Below are 24,007 nucleotides of genomic sequence, written 5' to 3'. Positions count from 1 at the left end.
CAGGACCCTGTCAGCCACACGGCTTCTGAAATGTAGTCACGTTCTCCATTTAATTTGCAACTCCCTGTAGAAAAATGATTAGCCAACAATAAAGACTGCAGCCGGGCAGCGCTCTCTGTCTCTGTCTGTCTCTCTGACTCGCTTTCTCTCTCTCTGTATACGGTCTAGATGTCTCAGTAACCCCTTACTATCACAAGGCTGTGTCCTTAAGGCAGCTTCTGGCGTGGGGGAGGCAAGCAGAATGTCGACTCTCATTGATGGAGCCAAATTCTCCTAAGACCTTAAACTCTTTCCTAGATGTGAATCAGTTAACTTTCAAATCTTCTTTGGGCCAAGAGAAGTGACTGGCTGACTCCAGTGTAATCTAGTACCATCCAATTTATAGTTAAGAGTTGGTGGTTTTTATTGTGGTTTTTAACATAATCTGACTCCAAAACAAATTTTATCAACTGGGCTTTCCTCTTCACACATAAATACTCCAGTAAAACAAATTAAATGTAATGTACACAATGGGAAATAAAATCCTTGAATAGGTGTCAATGACATGGTTGTTCTCCAAAATGATTCTACCAACCTGCCCTCATAGCAATTTTCTTCTCTTTATCGGAGGTGAATCTGTGCTGAGGTTGCCTGTGCATCTTTCTTGCATGGAGTCCTCTTCTGAGTGTAGAGAAAAGGATGTCTGGTCCGTGTCAGTTGTACTGTCATGGTAACAACCATCGAAGGCCATGGCTTGAGCTGCATCAATACTGTACATTCCAGAAATCTGACAAAAAGACTTTTGTTATGGTTTTAGGAGTTGGAATTACAGTAAAAATCTAAACAATCAGATTTTAAAAATAGTTTCAATAAATACTAAGAATGTTTGCTTATTTTAAAGAATAGAATTCTGGTTTTGCTTCTGGTGTCTGAATAAATGGAAAATATCATCTTAGACATCCATTTTTAATAGGGATTTAGAGAGAGAGAGATTTGAGCATTATACAAGTAAATGTATCACAACTATAATTGTCAATGTTTTCTAATTTAGTCCAGGCCTGACAGACTGTTACACTCAATGTTTTTTTCCACAAAAGGGAACATTGTTTCAAGTTTTCCTCTTTGTTTCTGAGTAGTATGAATCGTTTGCCCTAAGTTTGTGTGTTGAAATTGAATATGATTTATCAGAAGAGCAATATAAGCAATTGGACTTGTTTTTCAATGTATTTTTCCTCTTTAGAGAAAACACACCAGTATGCCTAATCAGTGTGGGGTTTTTGTCCCAAAACAGAACAATATCATCTGGTGATCCATTTTTGCTTGAATTTGGGGTGGAGATAGGGAATGATTTTAGCTGCTCCTTTAAAATGCAAATTGACCAAGCCTTCCCACTTTTGCTGAAAAGTACCTTTAAATGATACTAACATAGCTCAATTAAACAACTTGAAATTGGTGTATTTTTTTGAAGGAGTGAGTTATCAGTGCTTTCCGGCTCCATTGCTTGACTGAATCTAAACCACTGTTTTTCTTTAAGGTTTTACTCTGCGGGAGATAGTGGTTCTCCCTGATACAGAGCTGTGTCTAGGAAGCAGCTGTTACTAATTGCTTTCTGAGAAAACAAAATTTCTTTTTTATCTCTAGGGAAACTAAAAAATGAACAAATATGGACAGGCTACTACTGGATGAAAGTATTCATAATTCAAATTGGAGGCTGCAGAGTAAATTCTGCCAAAATGTGTATTTGGTTCAATACTGACTCAAAAACCTAATATTTTACTGAATTCAAGAGACATAAGGACTATTTTGTGCAGTCAGTAAACTAACCAGGGACCCATACTCGAATTATGTTTTCCCTTTTTGTTTTAGTTGTAGAAACTTCTCATAGTAAAATGAAAATGGGTAAAATAAACATGAAACGACATTGAGACTGAATTACTAACCAATAGCCAATAATAACACTTATATCCAACTCTGGATCTGAGGATAGAATAACTATATACTGTCTCCTTGGTTTTCTTTCTCCATTATGATAATTTAGATCTATAAAATTGGTTAAACCTTGCAGTGCACAATTTACCAGTAGGCTGCTAATGTCCACAAGTTTGTAAGTTGGTTGTTCCAGTAGAAACAACTGGTCTTTAATTTTTCACTCCAGCTTACAAATAAGCACAAAGCCAAGGCATATTATATCTAAAGTACAGATGTGATGGTTTTAGGCTAAGCTCTAAGTCCTAGAATTAGGAAAACATTTGGATGAAGAATAAGAAAGAAAATAGCTTCCTTTTTCCTTTCTGGGCAATGGTCAATGCTAGGGACAAATTTTCCATGGACCTTACTGTTCTCCCATCTCTTGGTATCTGGGGGTGGTTGGGACAGGTTTGTGATGGTGGTGATCGTGGTGTTGGAAGGAAATGAGCTTTGCTTAACTTCATGATTTCATAGGGAGGAACTCCATAGCCTAACATTCCTGGTCTTTCTCATCATCACTCAATCACTCTACCCTAGGGGTTTGGAAAAAGGAACTGGCATGTGTGGTTTTAGTCCTTTTGGAGTCACTTTAGGATCTGCATTGGTGTCCAGGTTTGTTTTCTGAAATGAGGTAAAGGAGACTGTCCTCACAGGGAAATCCTGAATTGTCTAGCTTCGCCAGTGACCAAGAGAGTAAGTACACTGAATACAGCAATGAAATATTAGTAGGACCCCCTGCTCACAGATCTAAGGCAATTTCTCTAAACTGCTTTACCAATAACAAAGGTAACATTATCACATCCATCTGTCTGGCTCCTACATCTCTCTCTCTCTCTCAGACTGGTTTCCCAACTCACATACAGAGGGGAGAGGTATCATTGATTAGCCCTCAATCCTACAGACATATCTTTTTTCCCTGCATCTCACCAGAGCATCCCACCCCTTTAAAGATCTCTCATCTCAAACAGCCTGTTCCCACTATCCCTTTCAAAACTGCTACTCCTTCAGAGAATATGCTCTGGGCACTAATCACAATAAGAACATAACATTTGTGTAGCACTATATGGTATGCAAAAATGTTAAATGCATTTATTATATCATTTGATCTTCACAACAGCTCTGTGAAGTAATAGGGAAGAAATTCCACCACTTTGCAAATGCAGAATGAGGTTTAGGAGATAGCCTGGCACACGGAGCTAGGATATTAGGTTTGGCATCACCTCTGACTCCAAATCTGTGCTCTTTCATTTGTACCACAAACATATGAAGGGCAAGTAGGACATTTCTTTGAGATAATTGCACCTTTGAAGGAGAATGCATAGAATGGTGGTTTCCAGAGGTTGGGAGGAGGGGGAAATGGGGAGTTGTTTAATGGGTACAGAGTTTCAATTTTGCAAGGTGAACACTTTCTGGAGATTGGTTGTATGGCAATGTGTATACTCTTAATACTATGAAACTGTACACTTAAAAACAATTAAGGGCTTCCCTGGTGGCACAGTGGTTGAGAGTCCGCCTGCCGATGCAGGGGACACGGGTTTGTGCCCCGGTCAGGGAAGATCCCACATGCCGCGGAGCGGCTGGGCCCGTGAGCCATGGCCGCTGAGCCTGTGCTCCGCAACGGGAGAGGCCACAACAGTGAGAGGCCCGCGTACCGAAAAAAAAAAAAAAAGAAAGAAAACAAAAACAATTAAGATGGCAAGTTCTATGTTATGTATATTTTACTACAATTGAAAATAAAAAATAATTTTTAAAGTGAACAATGCTTATTAATTCAAAAGAATATCTTCTGGGGTACACAGAAGACTGTGAACAACCCGATCAAGTGAAAAGAACATGCAGGTAGTGTGAGCACATGTGCTTTGTGGTGGGGTGGGTGGAGGTGGGGAGTCAGAGGACTAGCTAGAGGTGGCCAAAATTACTACAGTGCCTCTGTCGTGGGTTCACCACTCCCCACATGAAAACAAAACAAAACAAAATAAAACAAGAACAAAATTCTTCTCCTCATCACACATTTCTCTCTTTCACTTCACAGCTTATCTAATCATGGCTCTTCACAGTGTGGCTATGGATTGGCAGCAGCCAGGGCTTAGAAATGCAGACCCTCAGCTCCCACCCCAGACCTACTGAACGAAAATCTTAACAAATCCCAGGTGATGCGTACATGCCGATTATTGCATACTCGTCTCAAAGCTCCTGATTTTCTCACGCCTGCATAGCGGTCACTGTGGGTATGCATGTGACAGAGACTCATACTTCCATGCTGTCAACAAAAGAAACTAAAGCATCTGCAATGAAGCAAAATCAGTTACAGCTTTGACTCAAAGCATATGAAATAAAAGACGGAAGTAGCATTACAGGAGATCTGAGCTGCGACTGCAGCTCTGTTGGCTGTGGATCTTTTGGCAAATCACCAGAGATAATCATCTCCGCAAGGCCTACATCATGGAGTTGATATGAGGGCTCAGTTCCAGAAGAGGATATACAAATGCTCTGGAAAGTATGAAATACCCTCACTAGAAATATAAAAAAATATTAAATAATGTTTTGGGTGTGTATAGTCATTGTAAGAATTTCTTAAACCGGTGTGAATATATCACATTAAAATTGCACATATATATATACACATATACACACACACATATATATAGCAAACAAATTGATTTGATCAGTTAGGTTTCTGAAGTAAAACATCATGTGTCAGTTCTCGTAATAACAGGAAGTTGGTGCCCCACCCCTTTGTGAAATGAAGCAGGGAGAGAGCAATCTATCCAGATTGATAATGTCCCAAGGAACAGGTGATAACATCTAGGCCCAGAAGGTACCTTATTCCCAGTACACTGTGAAGAGAAGAACCTTCCCTCGTGCTCTACCACTCTCCCGAGTGACTAGAAAAGAAAAATAAATCCTAGCTCTTGGTGGAGATCGATCATTGATTGGTTGAGAGCACAGCCTTTGGAGTCAGGGTGCTCCAGAAACAAATCCTGATTCCTCTTAAGCTGTGTGACCTTGGTCAAGTTACTCCCCCATCTGCTCCTATTTCACCTCCGTAAAATGAAGGTGATAAAGTACCAACCTCTTGGAGTTACTCTGAGAATTAAAAGACATAATATGTTGGATGGTTAGCACAATGCCAATATATAAGAAACACTCATTAAATGTTAGCTATTATTATTATCATCATCATCATCTACTTGAAAGGATGTGATTTGTACATCAACCCCTTCTTTTCAAGGGTTAGAGTCAGTGGAGGGGAGCACACTGAGAGAAATTCCTCACACAGAAAATCTCTCGGCAAAGGTGAATGAGGATGCTGAGGAAACCAACCAGCACAGAGCAGAAAGAATAAAGTTCAATATCAAATTGTCATCACCCCATAAACTTGCATCTTGCCAAGGCACATGGACTTCACACAAGGGTTGCAATGCTGTCAGGAGAGGGCATAGATGAGGGTAGTCTTCTTCACATTCCGGAAAGGATACAACAGTCAAAAGAAGGCAGTACCTTCCCTGTCTTCACTGTGGTGAGGTAGTTCACGGCTGCGTACTCAAGGACTGACAGGAAGACAAAGAGGGAGCTAACCCACAGGTACACGTCCACGGCCTTGACGTAGGACACCTGGGGCGTGGAGGCGCACACCCCAGAGAGGATCGTGGACATGGTCAGCACCATGGTGATTCCTGCCATTTGAGAACAGTGATGAGTTCGGTGACATAACCATTCAGCTCCAGGTGGTGGCGCTGGATGACACCAGGGGATACATTTCCAGACTGATACCTGGTGATCAAAGGCGTGTGTGTGTGGACGGAATCCCAGCATGTTAACCTAGTACACGGCTTGCGCCTAAGCAAGAAACTCTGCTTGGATTTCTCTTTCCATCTCATTTTCTCACCCTCACCCCCATTGTCTGTGACGTCTCCTTCCCTCCAGCTAAAGTCTCCACGGAGTCAGACTTGTCTTTAAGGATCCATTGCTTCCCACCCTCAGTCGGGCCTCTTCTAACCATCTCAGGAAGGTAATAATGTATTCAAGTTTTAAAAATTCTTCTGAGAAAGAAATTCTAAAACCATTTCCACTACCCTTCCCCATCATTTCACAACTTCTACTGTTCAGAAAGCATCTTCATGTCAATCTTTAATCTTTCATTTGTCAGGGAGTGATCTTTAGCAGCATTAAAGATTGCTTTCTCTGTATTTTTCTTTCATATAGAATACTTACAAGCCATCGTTATTGGTATCACTTTGCCCCTGGTTACTGAAACTACAATTCAGTTGAGATTCAGAACGGAAGTGTGTTAGTGGAGGCTGGGTTCAGTGTAAATATTTACTAAGCAACTGCTAAATGCCATTTACTTTTTGCGCCTCCCTTCCCTTTCCCTTGTTGTCCAGTACTCCTACCACTTTCCTTCTCTTCCCTTCCTCTCCCTGACCACTGCCTTCCCCTTCCCTTTCCTTTTCTTCTCTTCCTTTCCCTTCTTTAATCCCTGCCATGGGCGTCAGAGGTAACGAGATCAATGTTCTGGGGGACAATGGAGAAAGAAGTGACTCTGAGACTTCCTTAATAAAATGCCAGCCTTGGGGAGGGCTACTCTGTGTCTACACTAATTTCTCAGAGGCATACTGCAAGAGTACTGCCTGGAGAGAAAGTAAAGTATTGTAAATATTTGAAATGTACACTGGCTGGCATGGTTTTATTTATTAACTTCCCACCAGGGACGTGCAGATGGAATCCTTAATGATTTTTATAAGTTGTGAGGACATTTTAATGTTAACAGACAGAGTCCCGAACAGCAGGAGGAGCGCTGCGATTTACTCCTAAATGTACAGACACAGCACGTGGACAGCTTTCACCCGCACATTTCTACCTTTTCAACAAATTCTATAATTCTGCAAGGTTCTCATCTGAGGGAGGCCCATATCAAAGACAATGACAGTGCTACAGAGCTATTCAATTTCAAATTAAGTTTTTCCTTTGGATGACCCAAACCAATGCAATTTGGCAATTTGATAGTCACCATAGGAGGGCCTGGAATCTCACCTTCACACTGATTTGAACTCCAGAGTAAGAAACCTAAAAGCTTCTCTAGCACTTACCATGAAATGCAGGCCACTGACCCACTGAGTCTCAGGTTTCCCCAACAGTGGTAGTATCAATAATCTGCGTCTCGGTGGAGGCTGCTTGCATTCCTTGCTACATAAACATGGAGATGTGAACTTTTTATTAATGGATCAGGTGTATGTATAGCTGAAGCTGAGATTAATAAATAAAACTTGCTTGCCTTTATTGAATGTTTACCCGCCACAAACCTAGGTAAATATTAACCACATGTTGCAGAGGAGAGCGTCTAATGAGTCTGAGTCTGGTCAGGAGCAGGACTGAAACCTTTCTCTCTGAGTGTAGAACCATGCTCTTTTCATGCAAACCTGTGGCCTCTCATTCTGAACCTGTAGAGGAAATTTCCTTTTGTTTTGTTTTGGTTTGTTTTTGCGGTACGCGGGCCTCTCTCTGTTGCGGCCTCTCCCGTTGTGGAGCACAGGCTCCAGACACACAGGCTCAGCGGCCATGGCTCACGGGCCCAGCCGCTCCGCGGCATGCGGGGTCGTCCCGGACCAGGGCACGAACCCACGTCCCCTGCATCGGCAGGTGGACCCTCAACCACTGCGCCACCAGGGAAGCCCTCCTTTTGTTTTTAAGATTATAAACCAATTTCTATATATGGAGTATCTCTGAGACAAGATGCTGTAAAATTGAGTGTAGAATTATGTCAGGAAGCATGAAGGTACTTTGTGCTTTACAAGAGGCCAAAAGTCTTACTCCTGTCAGGATTTCCCTGGTAAAACCGTGAAAACTGTGAAAATCCTAAATGAACATTCCTATTTAGGAATGTTTACCTCATTTGTTCAAAAATGTTGAAATGTTTTCTCTTACTGGTTTTCTAAGACATGGAAGATAGAACTTGAATTTTTTTCAGTGAACAGTAACATGAAGCTTAATGGACAAAATAAGGGTTTAGAAAAACACACAGATACATGCTCTTGTCATGTATTTTAAATTGATGACTGTTGGGTCAATAAAAGGGAATTGCATTATCTCTATTTGCCAGACAGCAATAAACTAGCAGTCATTTTCTTTAGAAAGGTGCTTAGTCCAACTAATTTTTGGTAGCTTTATTTATTTTTAAACCAGCATTCTAGACTTTCCTCTTTAAAAGGAGCAAACAGAGAGAGGGAGAGACAGGGAGACTGGGGAGAAGGGAATGCTGAGTACAGGGAGTAAGGGGTGAGAAAACTGATATATAAATTCCTAAAGCAATAGGACTTGGAGTGAGGAGTATTACAGCTACATTAACCACACTTTGTCTTGAGCCACCCCTCAGAAATACATTAACCTTGACAAACTGTATTCATTCCAAGCCCATTAAAGTTAACATCCCAATAAAGGAGTTTTGAATTATAGGAAGTGACCATTTAGTCAAAGAAAGGTCCTGTGTTGGGATTAGAGAATTATTTTCCCACCTACTGAAATTGCTATGCATCGTTAGGAAAGTGTTATGAGGCAATAGTTAGTCTGGCTTCTGGGACTCAACTTCCCTGAGCCTCGCAGTTTCACTCACCATATTAATTCTTAAGGACACATATGAGATCCAAAGAGTCCTGCAGTTAGGGGAGAATTATTCATCTATCTTTGTGTTTCATTGGCTATTTTTTGCCATATATGATGGAGAGGTTCATTGACCTGTGTGAAAGCAGTAGGGCCTGCAGATGTCACTTAGAACTACTGAGTCAGTTCACCCCTTCAGTGGCTGTGTGGTAGGGAGCTCTTTTGAAGGAATAGGTGTCTAATTCATCTTTAAATGAGCAAAAACATTTTCCCTGTAGGCCTAGGCAGAAGAAAAATATTAAGCGATGTGAGGGAGAGAAACATAGGCTGGATATCCAAATACCACTCTATGGCCAGAAAGTAACAACCATTATTCCACAAAGGTGGTGCCAGAGTCCGTGGCACAGAAGTTCTGGTTACTTCTATAATGGTAAAATGAATAGCTCCTAAGTATTTACTTTTCCAGGTATACGGGATATCCTCTGTTAGACATTTTGCTTTATGAATGACTACATGCCTGAAAGTTTTAGTTGCCTTTCTCTGCCATGTTTATTTCCTGATAAATGACCCCATTACTTCATACATTGTACATGAATGGCATACCCCAGCAGAGGGGTCAAAACAGGAACGATGGATACAAGGAAAGAAGGAGGGAGATAGAAAGGAGAGGAGAACCCTCCATGAGGGTTAAAACATCCTTGAACAGCTTGTAATAGTCTCACACCAGATTGAATAGAAACATAGAATGGTATTTTAACCCATTACACATTCCAAGTTATGATAGCTATTGTCTCTTATGAGAAGTGCCTAATCACAATTGATACTTTTGTGCTGTTCAGCTTCCATTGTTCTTTATCTGAAACGTGACAAATGTGGAAGGGTCTTAACCAGCAAATGATTCATCCTCAATCAGCAAATGAACCCAAATGTGGAAGAGTCTTAATGAATCATCATTGTTTTCAGTTAGTAGCTAAAATACAGTTATTAAAAACATGGTGGGCTAAATACTGGTAGTTTAACAACTATGTATTGAGCACAAAATATGTGCAGGACACTGTGCCAGTCACGTAGGGACAGAAAAGAGGATAATAATGATCCTTTTCCTTAAGAAACTCATATTCTAATAGAGGAGACAAGATGAGCTACCAACCCATCCCATAGCCGAACATGAAATAGAGGAAGTAGGGGTCTCAGGAGAGATACAAAGTGCTATGTGGTCCCAAGATGGGAGAGACCATATCTGCCTGGAACCATCAGTAAAGGTTTCTGGCTGTATAGAAATGGCTGAATTTGACAGAGAAAGACAGGTAGGGAGGGCATTCTAGGCAGAGTGAGAGCCAGAACAAATATATAGAGGTGAGATACGCAGATAGGCATGAGGGCCTGTTTGAGAACATTGAACATTCAAATTGGTTGAAGCTTATTAGGGCTAGTATGTTGAGGCAGGAGTATGATTGAAAATTTAGCAAATAAAAATACAGAACACTCAGTTATATTTCAATTTCAGACGAACAATGAGCAGTGTTTTAGTATCAGTATGTCCCATACAATATTTGGGATATACTTAAATGAAAACATTATTTGGTGCTTATCCAAAATATAGATTTAACCAAGTGTCTTGTATTTTATCTGGCAACCCTCAAGCGACACCTTGGATTCCAAGTTGAGTGTATTTACTCCAATGGCATTTGAGATGAGAGTATTGTGATCACATTTGCGTTTTAGAGATATCACTCTGGTCATAGGGGCAAGAAGAGAAGGAGGTGAAATAAGCTATTACAAGGCCTCTGCAAGCCCAAACTACACCTTTGTACAAATTAGTAAGAGGTGCCCCTTCCTCTGGAGGATGTCACCCCAAACCATGTCCCATGGAACTCGGGCTGGATTTCTGCTCCCTACTCCTCACTGGGTGCACTGAAAAATTAGGAGTTTTGGATTAACAGATACACGCTACTATATATAAAATAGATAAACAGCAAGGACTTACTATATAGAACAGGTTACTATACATAATACCTTGCAATAACCTGTAACGGGAAGGAATCTGAATCACTTTGCTGTACACCTGAAACTAACACATCATTGTAAATCAACTATACGTCAATAAAAAAAAAATTTTAAAACAGAGGGCAAAGTATCTTTGAAAGAACTTGAAGGTGGTAGGAAGGAAAAGCCTGAGAGGATAGCAGTGTTCTAGGAATACTACAGTTCTATTAAAAAGGAGAGGGACACTTCTTATTTGTATATTATTTTACATAAATCTGCATAGCAATTTCCTAACCCTGAGGAATCAGATGTAGACACAAGAAGCACAGAATTTCAGGGGCGACTTAAATGGATTTCAGTGTTCTCCATTCACCCCACCCTGCCCTGGAACGAGCGTTTACTGCTGTCATTTTCAAAGTATAAGAGTTGAGCAGTCAGCTTCAGGGATCCCATTGAAAATCATATCCATAAACCTTTAGAGACTGAATGCCCTTCTCATTCTGTCTCGAGGGCTGGAAATAGGCCTTTAGTCTCCTCTTTTGGGTCTACACTGCCCTACTGCCCTACTGAGGTCAGGGCCAGGCTGCTCTGATGTGAAGGAACAGCCACAATAATTTAATTACTCATTCAGATAGTATGTTTCCTCTTGAAGACATTCAAGCCTCAAATGCTTGTAGATTGAAGCTTTTAATAGGGGAAAGAGGTGAACAAATTACTAATATTAATGACGATTTATGTCTTTCAAATGATCTTTTGAAGCATGCATATAATTTGTGAACATTAACTTAGAAATCACCCTTTCTGGAATGAATTGCGTGATAGTTACAATGATTATGAACCACTTATGACAATCTTCTCTCTAGTTAGAGCATTACAGGTGAAAGAACAAAATCAACCAAAATGATAGAGTTCTGCCCCAAACCAGCTAAGAAGGCAGGTGGGATTGACTCTTGGGTTCCCACTAAGTAACATGTTATCTAAGTGCTTAGCTTGGCAACTCTACTTTGTAAGGACTCAATAACTGCTAAGTGGGTCATTCCCATAAATCTGTATGTGTGACCGTGGCAATATAACATATGTAGATAGAGGAGATAATATACCTGTTAATAAGGCTGGAAATGTTTCTCCATCTGAAATCTCTTGCCCACTAACGTGTCACCATACCTAAAATTCCACTGCAGCTGATTCTGATTTTAGCGTTTAGATTACGCCCTAATTTCTAACTAGTGCTCATGTTTCCAAATTCAAACATCCCCCTCTCCAAGAGGTAATTTATTAAGGTACCAGTATAGTGTGAATTGGTTTGAACTGAAATCTTCTGTGATGTACGGGTTTGTTTGAAATGAACTTGGGCAAGGGATAGGGAGGTTTTCCTGGAAGGGAGAAGAGAGACATTTATAAAGTGAGGCTGTTTATGCTTCATAATTTCACCCTCTCTCCTTACTATCATCCAGCTTTGGTCAGTTGGTGCAGCCTTCATACCTAATGTCTGGATTCCCGAGGAAAGAGTCCAACTACAATTTGCCCTTGAGGCTGTCAAGCCAAGTACTGTAACCTGAGCCCACATCAGTAACTATCCCTACTAAACCATCAGTCTCTTTCCCTCTCCACTTATCACCCTTTTTATTTACCTTCCTCGACATTTCTCCCATATTAACATTTCACAAAGGTGTGGAAAGACTTACCCAAGGAAACTCTTGCAGGAACAGCTCTCTGGTAAACCCAAAATGAAACCCAGGAAAGCATTACCATCAACACAGTTGGGAAATAGGTTGGCAGCACGAAGAAGAAAATATGCCTCCTTAGCACAAAGTTGATGAAAAGCCTGTGGTACCAACCTATGAGAAAAAGCCAAAGTTTTCATCAGAACAGGCTTCTTCGTGGAAACCCCACACTTAGTGAAACAACCTGCTTCTTTAGACTCCAAGCTCTTAGGGAACACGGAACTTAACACACTCACCCTTGTTTACCCAGCATTGGCATAGGACCTGGGCCTGGCACTCCATCGAATGTTTGTTGAACTAACTGAACTGCAGTCTGTTTAATTATCTGACTCAAAGATCCTCCTTTAAATTTCATACCTGCTGTTCAGGGATGAATGGTAATTACATTTTATGGGATGGCCTTTAAAGACCTTTCTCCAAAATATACTGTGTTTGCAGTGTTTCTGCAGGTGAGAAAGTCTTCAGTACATGGCTAATGACTGATGCAATAGCCAATACACTATTTATTAGCTCTGAGAAATGAAATGAAATATATTATTTCATTTGTGAAGGATGTGAAGGAAAAGATTCACAGTAGCTACTAGGTCACTGGATTCCAAGTTAGGATCCAGACAGCTAGGGATTCAAAGAAGAGCTAGGGGGAGGGAGTATCCGTAAACTATTTTTTATTATTTCAAAGTTTCACGGGTACCATTAATTTATCTATGATAAGTCTGCCAAAAAGTAGCCAAATGATGTTCTTTTGCTTGTTGTTGGAATTATATAAACTCACGTTGGTAATATTGATTAATTTGTGCTGATCAAAAGTACAAATTGTAGTCACATCCACACACATTTTGTTCAGGTTTCCCTTTTCACATTGGCTGCAAGGAAGTTTAAAGCCATATTTTTGGACCATCTATAGGACTTCTCTGAGTGTCGTTCTCTAATAACCACATATATTCTATAACATAACTTACCCTTGTTTTACATTTTTCTTTCTCACACATTTCTAATTCATATCATGCTTTATTTCACAATAGTTGTGATGTCAATCTTATTAAACCTTTTCTAAAATAAGGCAGTAAATAATGAAATGATAAAAATGAAAGTATATCTTTTATAAATTAGTGGTAAGATTAATTTTTCTATGATAAATGCAGTTTACTTTGAGGCAAAATCATTCAAATCACAGAGACTATAGGTCAAAATAATAAATAAAACTAAATCATAGATGTTGCAAAGTTGGAGAACTCTTCTACTTCCTCAGTAGTAATTTCTTAGGTAACTCAAGATGGCAAACCTATTTAGACAGATTAGGTAAATATTTAGGCACTTAGTCTAAGATATACTCCTAGTCAATCCACACCGAATTGGCAGACTGCTTGCCTAATATTCTACTTTTTTTTTTTTTTTTTTTCCGGTACGCGGGCCTCTCACTGTTGGGGCCTCTCCCGTTGAGGAGCACAGGCTCCGGACGCGCAGGCTCAGCGGCCATGGCTCATGGGTCCAGCCGCTCCGTGGCACGTGGGATCTTCGCGGACCGGGGCACAGAACCCGTGTCCCCTGAATCGGCAGGCAGACTCTCAACCACTGCACCACCAGGGAAGCCCAATATTCTACTCTTAATTAACTGCTGGTTACCCTTCTCTTTCCTACTTGTTCTGAGTTTCTCTCACCACCAGTTGATATGTTTCAGGAACACCAAACAATTTTGTTACCAAGGCTAATAAAAGATACACTACATAGTGCATTCTAAAGTCAAAATATACATTTTTTAAGCTACTCATTGTCTTGTATTACCCATGTCACAGCCCACTTCATTATGGTTTGCAATTGAGAATTTTGATTATAGTTGTAGAGTGGAATAATAGCATCTCTGACGTTATAGCTTCATATGATTATTATGAGATTAAAAGAGATAAGGAAAAGCTGTGAAAGTACTTCATAAAGAAAGACATTAATGCATACGGTTTTAAGTCTTGAAATATATTTAGGTAACGAGGTCCTTTCTTTACTCATAATTTTCTGAATTTTTTTTTTTTTTTTGCAACCCAGCAGGAGAAATGTTGCTCTGTCTTGCTGTTCTTCTGGGAAGGGGAGACTAGGGATGGTTTTGTTGTTGAACCTGTAGCCAGGAAGAGCTCCCTTTACCAACCAGGAAAGGTAGTGCTGCTTTGAAAAGTTGTGGAGCCCTCATTTTGGGTACTGCAATAAATAGAGTGAGTCCATTTTTCATATTTGACTTCTGATAACTTTCTAGCCCCACTTCCCCTTCTGTTCCACACCTGGGCAAGCTAGGAGGAAAGCCAGATGTTCCCTCTTTGGCACTGGTGGGAAGATCAAACCATGCAAACACTGCACCATTTAAGGGAATCCTCACCCTAGCCCCACTTTCTAACCACCATAGAACCCCAAGTCAGGCACCCTTTTCTGTTCTCTCAGACATTTTCAGACCTTCTCAGGAGCCTGCCCTGCTCTCCAGAAAACCTCATTATGTGAGTAATAAATCTCTTTATACCCTTTTGGCATGTGTGTGGCATCACAGTGACGTACTTGATTGATTGATTGATTGATTGATTCAGCTGCTATTTATTGAGCACCTATCATGCGCCAGGCACATTCGAGGTGAACAAGAGAATGGGGAAGAGATGGTGAACACGGCAGACAGATCCCTGCACTCTTTCTAGTCAGGCACTCAGACAATAAGGCAGTCAAATAGAGATGTATTTCAGGACATGGTTAGTGATGTGAAGACAAGTACACATTGGGAATGGTGAGGAGGGAAGTCTATTCTAGATAGGATGGCTAGGAAAGCATTTTTTTTTTTTTTGCGGTACGCGGGCCTCTCACTGTTGTGGCCTCTTCCGTTGTGGAGCACAGGCTCCGGACGCGCAGGCCCAGCGGCCATGGCTCACGGGCCCAGCCGCTCCGCGGCACGTGGGATCTTCCCGGACCGGGACACGAACCCGTGTCCCCTGCATCGGCAGGCGGACTCTCAACCACTGCGCCACCAGGGAAGCCCTAGGAAAGCATTCTTTGAGGAGATGATATTTGAACAAAGCTCTGAGCAAAATGAGGAAGCTGGTCATCAAAAAATCAGGGGAAAACATTCCAGGCAGAGAGAGAAAAGGCCAAAGCAGAAACCCTGCAGATGGAATAAGATGGGTGTGTTTGAAGACACACAAGAAGTAGGGAGAGGGGGCAGGGGTAGTTGTTAAGGTCAGAGCCTTAGGCAGAGAAAGATCATGTAGGGCCTTGCAGGCCATGGTGAGAAGCTTAAAGTCTGCTGTAAGTTTGGTGGAAAAACACCAGAGGGCTTTGAACAGAGAAGAATTGTGCTGTTTATGTTTTCAAAAGAACACTCTGTCTGCTGTATTAAGAGTAGACTGCAGGGGCGGAGAGGAAGCAAGGCATCTAGTTAGAGGTGGTTATATGACGAAGACAGAAATCTGCATAGACGGTCCCTGACTTAAGACGATTTGACTTACAATTTTTTGACTTTATGATGGTATGAAAGCCATACACATTCAGTAGAAACTGTACTTCCAATTTTGAATTTTGATCTTTTTCCCGGGCTGGCCATATGCTCTTGTGTGATGCTGGGCAGCCGCAGCGAACCAGCCACCAGTCAGCCCCAGATCACGAGGGCAAGCAACCGATACACTTACAACGATTCTGCACCCAGACAACCATCCTGTTTTTCACTTTCAATACAGTATTCAATTAAATTACAGAAGATATTCAACACTTTATTATAAAATAGGATTTGAGTTAGATGAATAAGTTTCTGAGCACATTAAAGGTAAGCTAGGCTACTTATGATATTTGGGAGGTTAGGTATATTAAATGCACTTCAACTTATGATGGATTTATTGGGAGGTAACCCCATCGTAAGTTGAGGAACACCTGTATTGGAAAGGTAGAGGTGGCTGCCTATAAAAGAATGATGATGTTATTGGCCAAATGGGATGCTTGTTTGGACTTGGGTCTTTCCACTCATACTTTGCCGACAGTAGATGCTCAATAAATGCTGATGAATGGTCCACATAAAATACGGTACCTGTGCTGCTATAGAAAACAAATCCACTGGATGCACCGAATTCCTCGATGAAGAACTGAGAAAGCGAAATATGCTGGTCAGTATTCAGGGACTTGTTTCCATGTTTCCAGTACAGCATTAGATCTTCCTCATTGTAGGCATCTAAGACAAGAAAATAACATTCTTTTTATTGGAGTAAGCTCTTGTAAGTTCCATGAGGTCTATGACCATGTTTTATGCAGTTCTGTATCCCTGGGGTCTGGTCCAATGTCATGGCTCTGAAATATACGTTTGCCAATAGACTGATAATATCCACATCTTCAAAAAGAAAAAAAAAAAACCTCCAAAAATTAGACCCCGATTACTGGCATAGTGTGGCAGCGTTTTCTGTGCCCACGTGACACATTAAAACTCTCCTAATAGCTGTTTCCATGTCTGTGTGTACTGTGATGTCACAGCACTGCCTTTCACTCAGAGGTCGGATGCCAAGTCTTTAGGGCCCTTTAGTTTTGTAGCTCTATTGGATGAAATTCCAGAGTGAGCTGGGCTTGTACAGAATTTTCTTCTATAATCAAATACTATTATAGACAGTTTCTAATGGATTTGGGGAGGAGCATCTATGTAGGAGACATCCATTGAGATTCCCAGCATTTACCCACATTATGGAAAACTGCAGTCAGCTTTTAAGATATCATGTCAAAAAGAGCTGGTGGGTCAAATTGACAGGGAGCTGGCTCAGATGCCCTCTGACAGGGCTTTGATTAGGAGGTTTAAGTCTAGAGCTGGGTTTTTCCAGGGAAACAAAGCATACTTAATGGAAGACTGGGATTTATACAGGAACATAAATGGCAGAGCTTTCTAAATCTGCCAGTCTCTGTTAATAGCATTAGCAAGAATACAACTTTTTAGGGAGCTATTCCTTTAAAATCATTGTGGAAACTGCAGAATATGTAGTTATCAAAGCATTTTTTTCCTTGAATCTTCTATCTTCTCATTTGAGAGAAAATTTGCCATCATGATTCTTACTAAAAGACCAACCAACCAACCGACCAACAAGCTGTTTTGGACAAATATATTTATCAAGATGTTTACATGCTTGTTAAGAGTACGCTTATTTATATGCAAGTATGTGATGGTGTGTTCAGACCACACATACTCCATAGGGAAGTAAGACTTACAGCTTTCCAGTTCAAGGGAACAGTTTTGAGTGTCAAGTGGAAACCTGCTGAAATCCATAAAGCACATTTCTGTAACAGTTATCCTATAGCAAGAATGAGAAAAAGAAAACTGCAGATCATTTAACCACATGGTCAAATAAGCAATGCAGCATTGAAGCTCTCTGACACTTCTGAGTGCCTTTCAAGACTAATGCAAAACAGGTGTTACCATCTTCTTTCCAAGTAACCCATAAGGAAGCAAACCCAGGAAGGTAGGTGATTTGCTTAAGACACAGTTAATGAGTGAATTCCTGCCCTAATAATTGCTTCTGATCTCACCATTTCCTGCACAGCTTCCTCTATATTTTCTGGGTGTTTGCAGAAAAACACACTTCAAAGTGAGAAGGCTTTTAAATAGATTTAAATATTTTCTGCTTTCTGGAAGATGCAAACTTAAATAGTTTCCAGTAATAAAGAGCTGGAATGGTGGTAATAAAAACCTATGAGTAAAGGTTTCTTTCACAAAGCAAGTTTACCTGAGGAAATTATCTTTCCAGGAGTGAGGGGAAAGCCTGGAGCATTTTCAGTTATAGATCTACGTGCTATTATGCATGTAATTCAGGTGCTATTAAGTTGAAAGGCTTGCATACTGATGAGGACTGTTTTTTCAAATTTTATGTCCTTTTAGCTTTTCCTGGCTTCAGGCAGAGGCTGTTGAACTTTGGTACCCGCAATAGCAGATCAGAGGTTCCTTAAAAGGCCCCTGAACAAGTCTGCAAAAAACAAAGGCAACAGCTGGTCCAACCCATGGTGTATCTGAGTTAATCAGAGGAGTAGAACCATTTTATCTGCCGGGGGTTGAATTCTACTGTCAATAGTCATGCAGCAAAATGCCAAGCCAGGGAGATGTCTGGATAACTTTGTGTCACAAAACATATTCATTCTGGCATCTTCCTTGTACTTTAAAGCTGGAAAGGACTTCTGAAATCTTTGAGTCTACTTCCTTCAGAGTACATATGAATAAATTAACAACCAAGGAGATTAGGCAGGCACTATTAAAGAGAAAACTATGCATAATACTTGTTAAAGAATGGTAAGGCAGACTCTGTTTAGGAGGGCTACTATAATTTTTTTTTAATGGGTAACAAAGATTGGGCTCAACTCCAAATATAATGAGTGGGAATTTATAGTGAAGGAAGAGGGAGTGGGGTGGAGGTGCGGAGGTCAGTGGATGAACAATTACCAAGAGGAAACATCAGGGCTTGGGGGATTCTGGCTAAATGGACCTAACAGGATTCTTGCTGAAGGGGGGCCAGGGTGATCAGATATCAGCTGGGGGTTAGGGGGTGGATGAGGAACCTCATCAGATATGGAGGGTGATCAGATATTGAGAATGGGGGAGCAGGGCCTAGGTGAGAAGAGAGTTCAGAGGAGACTGAGTAGAATTTGGTCAAAGAGAGAATCTTTGTCAGTAGACGGTGTCAGAACCAAGCCTGAAACCAGGTAACTGGCTGGGCTTCAGCTGGCTCTGCTGTCAGCTGAAATAGCTGTGCAGACAACAGTTTTGAGTCCTTCTGTGTTGGGGGATCTCTAAGACCAAGCTCAGGTTCAATGTTTCACTAGAAGGATTCACAGAACTCATCAAAGCTGTTATACTAACAGTTAATGGTTCATTGCAATGAAAGGATACCAGTTAAAATCAGCAATGAAATAAGATGCATAGGGTGGGTTCCAGGAGAGACCAGGAGCAAGTTTCCAGCTGTCCCGTTCTAGTGGAGGTATATGGACAGCGCTTACTTCTCCTAGCAATGATGTGTGACAACATGCATGGACAATTGCCAACCAGGGAAGCTACATAAGCTCTGGAGTCCAAAGTATATATTAACTGAAGGTTGGTCACATAGTTATGGCTGACCTTAGTCTTTAGCTCCTCCAGAGATCAAGTTGATACCGTGTGGCTCAAGGCCTCCGGGTAAACAAAGACATACTTATCAGGCAGGATATTCCAAGGGCTTGTAGGTTATTTCCCAGGAACCAGGCAAGAGCTAAATCTTTCTTTGGAATGTGCAGGGTAAGGATAATCCACTGAGTTAATTCTCCAGTGGATATCGCCTCATCAAAATAATTACTTTAAATCAGTTGATTCCTTGGCCAGATGCTGCCAATCGGCTTCTGATTCCTAGGAATGCTTGATTCCAGTACTTATTAGAGTCCTATGTTACTTCTGATTTAAAAGTCCTATGGAAAGTAGTATTTTCCTTTAATTTCATTTTTTTTTAAAAAAAAAGCATATGAAACATCTGGTAATAGCACCTTTGTACTAAAGTGAGCAAGGTGTTTTTTTTTTTTTTTTGAGCAAGGTGTTTTTAATGAACAAAAAGAATCTGTATTGGTTTCCTATTTCCATTGTAACAAATTACCATAAACTTGGTGGCTTAAAACAACAGAAATGTATTCTCTCACAGTTCTGGAGGCCAGAAGTCTGAAGTTAGTATCACTGGACTGAAATCAAGGTGTTAGAAAGGGGACACTCTTGCACTGCTGGTGGGAATGTGAATTGGTTCAGCCACTGTGGAGAACAGTATGGAGGTTCCTTAAAAAACTACAAATAGAATTACCATATGACCCAGCAATCCCACTACTTGGCATATACCCTGAGAAAACCAAAATTCAAAAAGAGTCATGTACCAAAATGTTCATTGCAGCTCTATTTACAATAGCCAGGACATGGAAACAACCTAAGCGCCCATCATCGGATGAATGGATAAAGAAGATGTGGCACATATGCACAATGGAATATTACTCAGCCTTAAAAAGAAATGAAATTGAGCTATTTGTAATGAGATGGATAGACCTAGAGTCTGTCATACAGAGTGAAGTAAGTCAGAAAGAAAAAGACAAATACCGTATGCTAACACATATATATGGAATTTAAGGGAAAAAAATGTCATGAAGAACCTAGGGGTAAGATAGGAATAAAGACGCAGACCTACTGGAGAACAGACTTGAGGATATGGGGAGGGGGAAGGGTGAGTTTTGACAGGGCGAGAGAGAGTCATGGACATATACACACTAACAAACGTAGTAAGGTAGATAGCTGGGGGGAAGCAGCCGCAAGGCACAGGGATATTAGCTCGGTGCTTTGTGACAGCCTGGAAGTGTGGGATGGGGAGAGTGGGAGGGAGGGAGACGCAAGAGGGAAGACACATGGGAGCATATGTATATGTATAGCTGATTCCCTTTGTTATAAAGCAGAAACTAACACACCATTGTAAAGCAATTATACCCCAATAAAGATGTTTTAAAAAAAAAAGAAAGGCCCTGCGCCCTCCAGAGGCTCTAGGGGGCACATTCATTCCTTGCTTCTCACAGCTCCTGGTAGCTGCCAGCATTCTGGGGCTGGTGGCTGCATCACTCCAATCTCTGTCTTCATGGTCACACTGCTTTCTTCTCTTCCATGTATGTCAAATCCTTCCTCTGCCTTTCTCTTACAAGGATACGGATGATTGCATTTAGGATCCATCCAGATAATCCAGAATAATTCCCCTATCTCAACACCCTTTATTTAATCACATCTGCATAGATCCTTTTTTTTTTTTCCATATAAAATAACCTTCACAGGTTCCGGGGATTAGGGCATGGATAACTTTTGGGAAGCTAATTTTTTTGTTTTTTTTCAGTTTACTACTGAATCCTTCTGGGATTTCTAAGACATTAAAAAAAATGAATTGCTTGGATTTACCAAACATTTTTAGGATTACCTATGGTAAGCCACTCAGTAAGCACAGGACTCAGGCTTAAAAACATATGGTATATTAAAGATGGAGGGATATTATAGCATAGTGTCAGAACAAATGTTTTAAATTAAAATTTTTTTTTCATTTTCAAAATTTTTTAAATGAAGAAACTAGGGGTAACTTGGATGATGACTATATATTCCTGTGAAAAATGCAGGAGATAGTTAACAAAATTATTTAGTTGATCCAGGATTCCAAGACTGCTTGTTGGGGTGCAGGGTGGGGTGGAGTTGGTGAGGAGGAAAAGTAGTTTTGTATACTTAAAAAATTGTGGGCCAGATTCTTAAGGATTTCCATAATTCAGCTCCACTCTGTCCAACCTTATTTCCTATCATTCTCCAATACATGCTCAGAGTGGGTACAGTTAGACTAGGAAACCATTCTTTAAAACCTGGAAGTTAGAACCAGGAAAAATCACATCTTCTGCTTGTGTCCCAAGCTCCAGCATTACTAAATACAGCAATATTGGGAGTTTAGCCTGAAGTGAGGCCCATCAGCTTTGGTGTAGATGGTGTGGTATAAGGAAGCCAAAGGCAGTCGACAGCCCTCCTTACCTGACGCTGAAGAGGACATTTCCATCAGGGTGTACACACAGCATAATGTTCTCCACAGTTGTATCATGGATGAAGGATCTCTTCGAATGGACAAAAAAGATATCAGGCACCCAAATCTTTTTGATTAATCTGTGATCAAAAGTCATGCTTTTGTTGGTTTTGCTGGGAAAGGCAAGTCTTTCATCTTTCCAGTAATGCCTGAGATAAAAAGTCATTGTAAAGTCCTAGGTAGAGAGAAACAGAGACAAGTCAAGGTCAGTAGGAATATAGTTCAGGATGACCAATCAATACTATTAGTCTCGATTGGTTTCCATGGGTGTTAGTGACCTGTCCGTGAATATCTTATATTTTCAAGTAGATTTAGAATGAAGCTACTGAGCTTCAGTCACAGAGCCTCTCCCTCACCTGGACTCTGGTGAATGTTGAGAGTTTCTGAAAACCATCAAGTATTCAAGTTGGTGAAGGGAAACAGGTTATAACCAGGAAGCATTTCTACCTAAGCACTCTGGTAAATCACCTAAAGAGATCTCAGAAGAAAGGAACCTGAAACTCCATGGTCTGGTATTTTATTTTGATTTTTTTCTCATTATAAATAAATATTCACTTTTGTGATTGATTTTGTATCCATACATTTATATTGTTTTTGTTTTAAAGAAGCCCTCCCCAAGTTGAAAAAACTACAGTCCCACAAAAACCTGGACACAGCCTTTATTGGAGCTGTTAGTGGAAAGCATGTTTTCAGAGGTTCTGAAAAAGCGACAATGATCTCCCTCTTCTTGAGAGACAGAAAGAAGGCCAGGAAATGGTGGTGCTGGAATTTTAGTGTGCAAAAGAATCACCTGTGAATTCGTTAAAATGGCACATTCCCCAGAAGCTAGTTCCCAGAGATTCTGATCCAGTATGGCTCAGGTATTTGAATTGTTAATGTGTATTCCAGTTGTAAGGAGGTAAGGATGAGGGGGAAAAGCTATATTAACATTATGTTAGCAGAAAAAAAAATGGTTAGTCAATAATTTGAGTTTTATTTGGCTCTCAGATACGACATTAAATATTTTGTTTGAACAGAAATTCTCCTATCTTCGTCCAAGTCATTGGGTGTGGGCAACGACAACGTGTTTTACATTTCCCAAATGCTTTCTTCATACTATCATTTATTTCCTAACAACACTCCTATTTTTCTTGAAATAACACGTATAATAGAACTTTGACATTTATTACACAAGCAAAGAACAAATCTCAGTAAACCACAAATAAGTCATCAAGCAATGATGAGCTCATTTGTTTTTCTTAGGATCAGAATAGAGGTACATTGTATTATTGCTCTGCATTAATCTGGGAGCATCAGCCCTGTGTAATTTTGGATTACAGTGAGGGTGAATAAATAGAATGGTTCATTCATTACTGTAACACTACTCCACAGGGAATCCTATGGGTTACTGCATGGATTGCTTTAATGAGCATATATTTGGTTTTAGATGCTCAATCTGATCAGAAGGGCACTGGGCAAATACTGAGCCTATGAAGTCAAATGGCAGACATTGGTATATACATGTCAGTGGTACATCAGCGTCACCACTAGTTGGCACTATCATGAGAAGCGTGCTGAACAGCCTGTTTTGAGGAGAGCAGGACAAAACTAAAAGGGATCGAAAGTGAATTCAGGGTGGGACAAGGGAGCATGGGAAAATGATAAATGAGAAGCAAAAGAAGCCAACACTGGAGGTCACTGATGATTTTTTCAAATTAGGCATGGAGAATGCAGACCAGTTTTTGCTTATACTGAGTACTAAGGCTGAACTTATTCAGGAGAAAAGGATGAGGTCCAGTTTTGGGGGCTGTGGGGTAGACACAATGAGATTTTTAGATGCAGACTGGGTCATTCAGGTATCACTTAGAGATCATGCCAGGAGAGGCGAAATGAGAGCCTGCTTCTGGAGCACAACAGGCTCAAGAAAATGTCACTAAAAGCCACTTTTGGTAAGGGAAAAGCCAACGCTTTCTAATCAAGGCATTTTTGAATAGTGGGTACTAGTGGTGCTATTCCCTCTGGGAGTAGGGTGCTTAAAATGAAGGAAGTTTCATTTAAGGTTTGATACTGAACTGAAATAAATATTAAATTAGATAATGACAAGGACTAGAAGGACATTAACTGAAGACTGAAACCAGATGTTGGGCCATAGAAGATCTTGTTTAGACTTTTCTGGAATTTTTATGTGTCCTGTAA

The 24,007-nt window shown here is 40.6% G+C and overlaps 1 protein-coding gene across 1 annotated transcript in view; it reads right to left on the bottom strand.

The window, feature by feature from the left end:
- Window positions 1-580: 580 nt before the first annotated feature.
- The window catches only part of GABRR3 (gamma-aminobutyric acid type A receptor subunit rho3), a 40,836-nt gene continuing 17,409 nt past the window's right edge, over window positions 581-24,007 (bottom strand). Inside the window, exons 4-9 of the mRNA XM_032631109.1 lie at window positions 21,784-22,007; window positions 17,454-17,536; window positions 16,297-16,437; window positions 12,216-12,368; window positions 5,449-5,624; window positions 581-766 (exon numbers count right to left, since the gene is read on the bottom strand). Coding sequence (XP_032487000.1) covers window positions 581-766; window positions 5,449-5,624; window positions 12,216-12,368; window positions 16,297-16,437; window positions 17,454-17,536; window positions 21,784-22,007 — 963 coding nt within the window. The remainder of the gene's footprint in view (window positions 767-5,448; window positions 5,625-12,215; window positions 12,369-16,296; window positions 16,438-17,453; window positions 17,537-21,783; window positions 22,008-24,007) is intronic.

This window comes from Phocoena sinus, chromosome 4 (assembly GCF_008692025.1).
Source record: "Phocoena sinus isolate mPhoSin1 chromosome 4, mPhoSin1.pri, whole genome shotgun sequence".
NCBI classification, from domain to species: domain Eukaryota; kingdom Metazoa; phylum Chordata; class Mammalia; order Artiodactyla; family Phocoenidae; genus Phocoena; species Phocoena sinus.
Note: the sequence above shows the minus strand (reverse complement) of the source record. Positions and strands in the feature narration are given on the sequence as shown.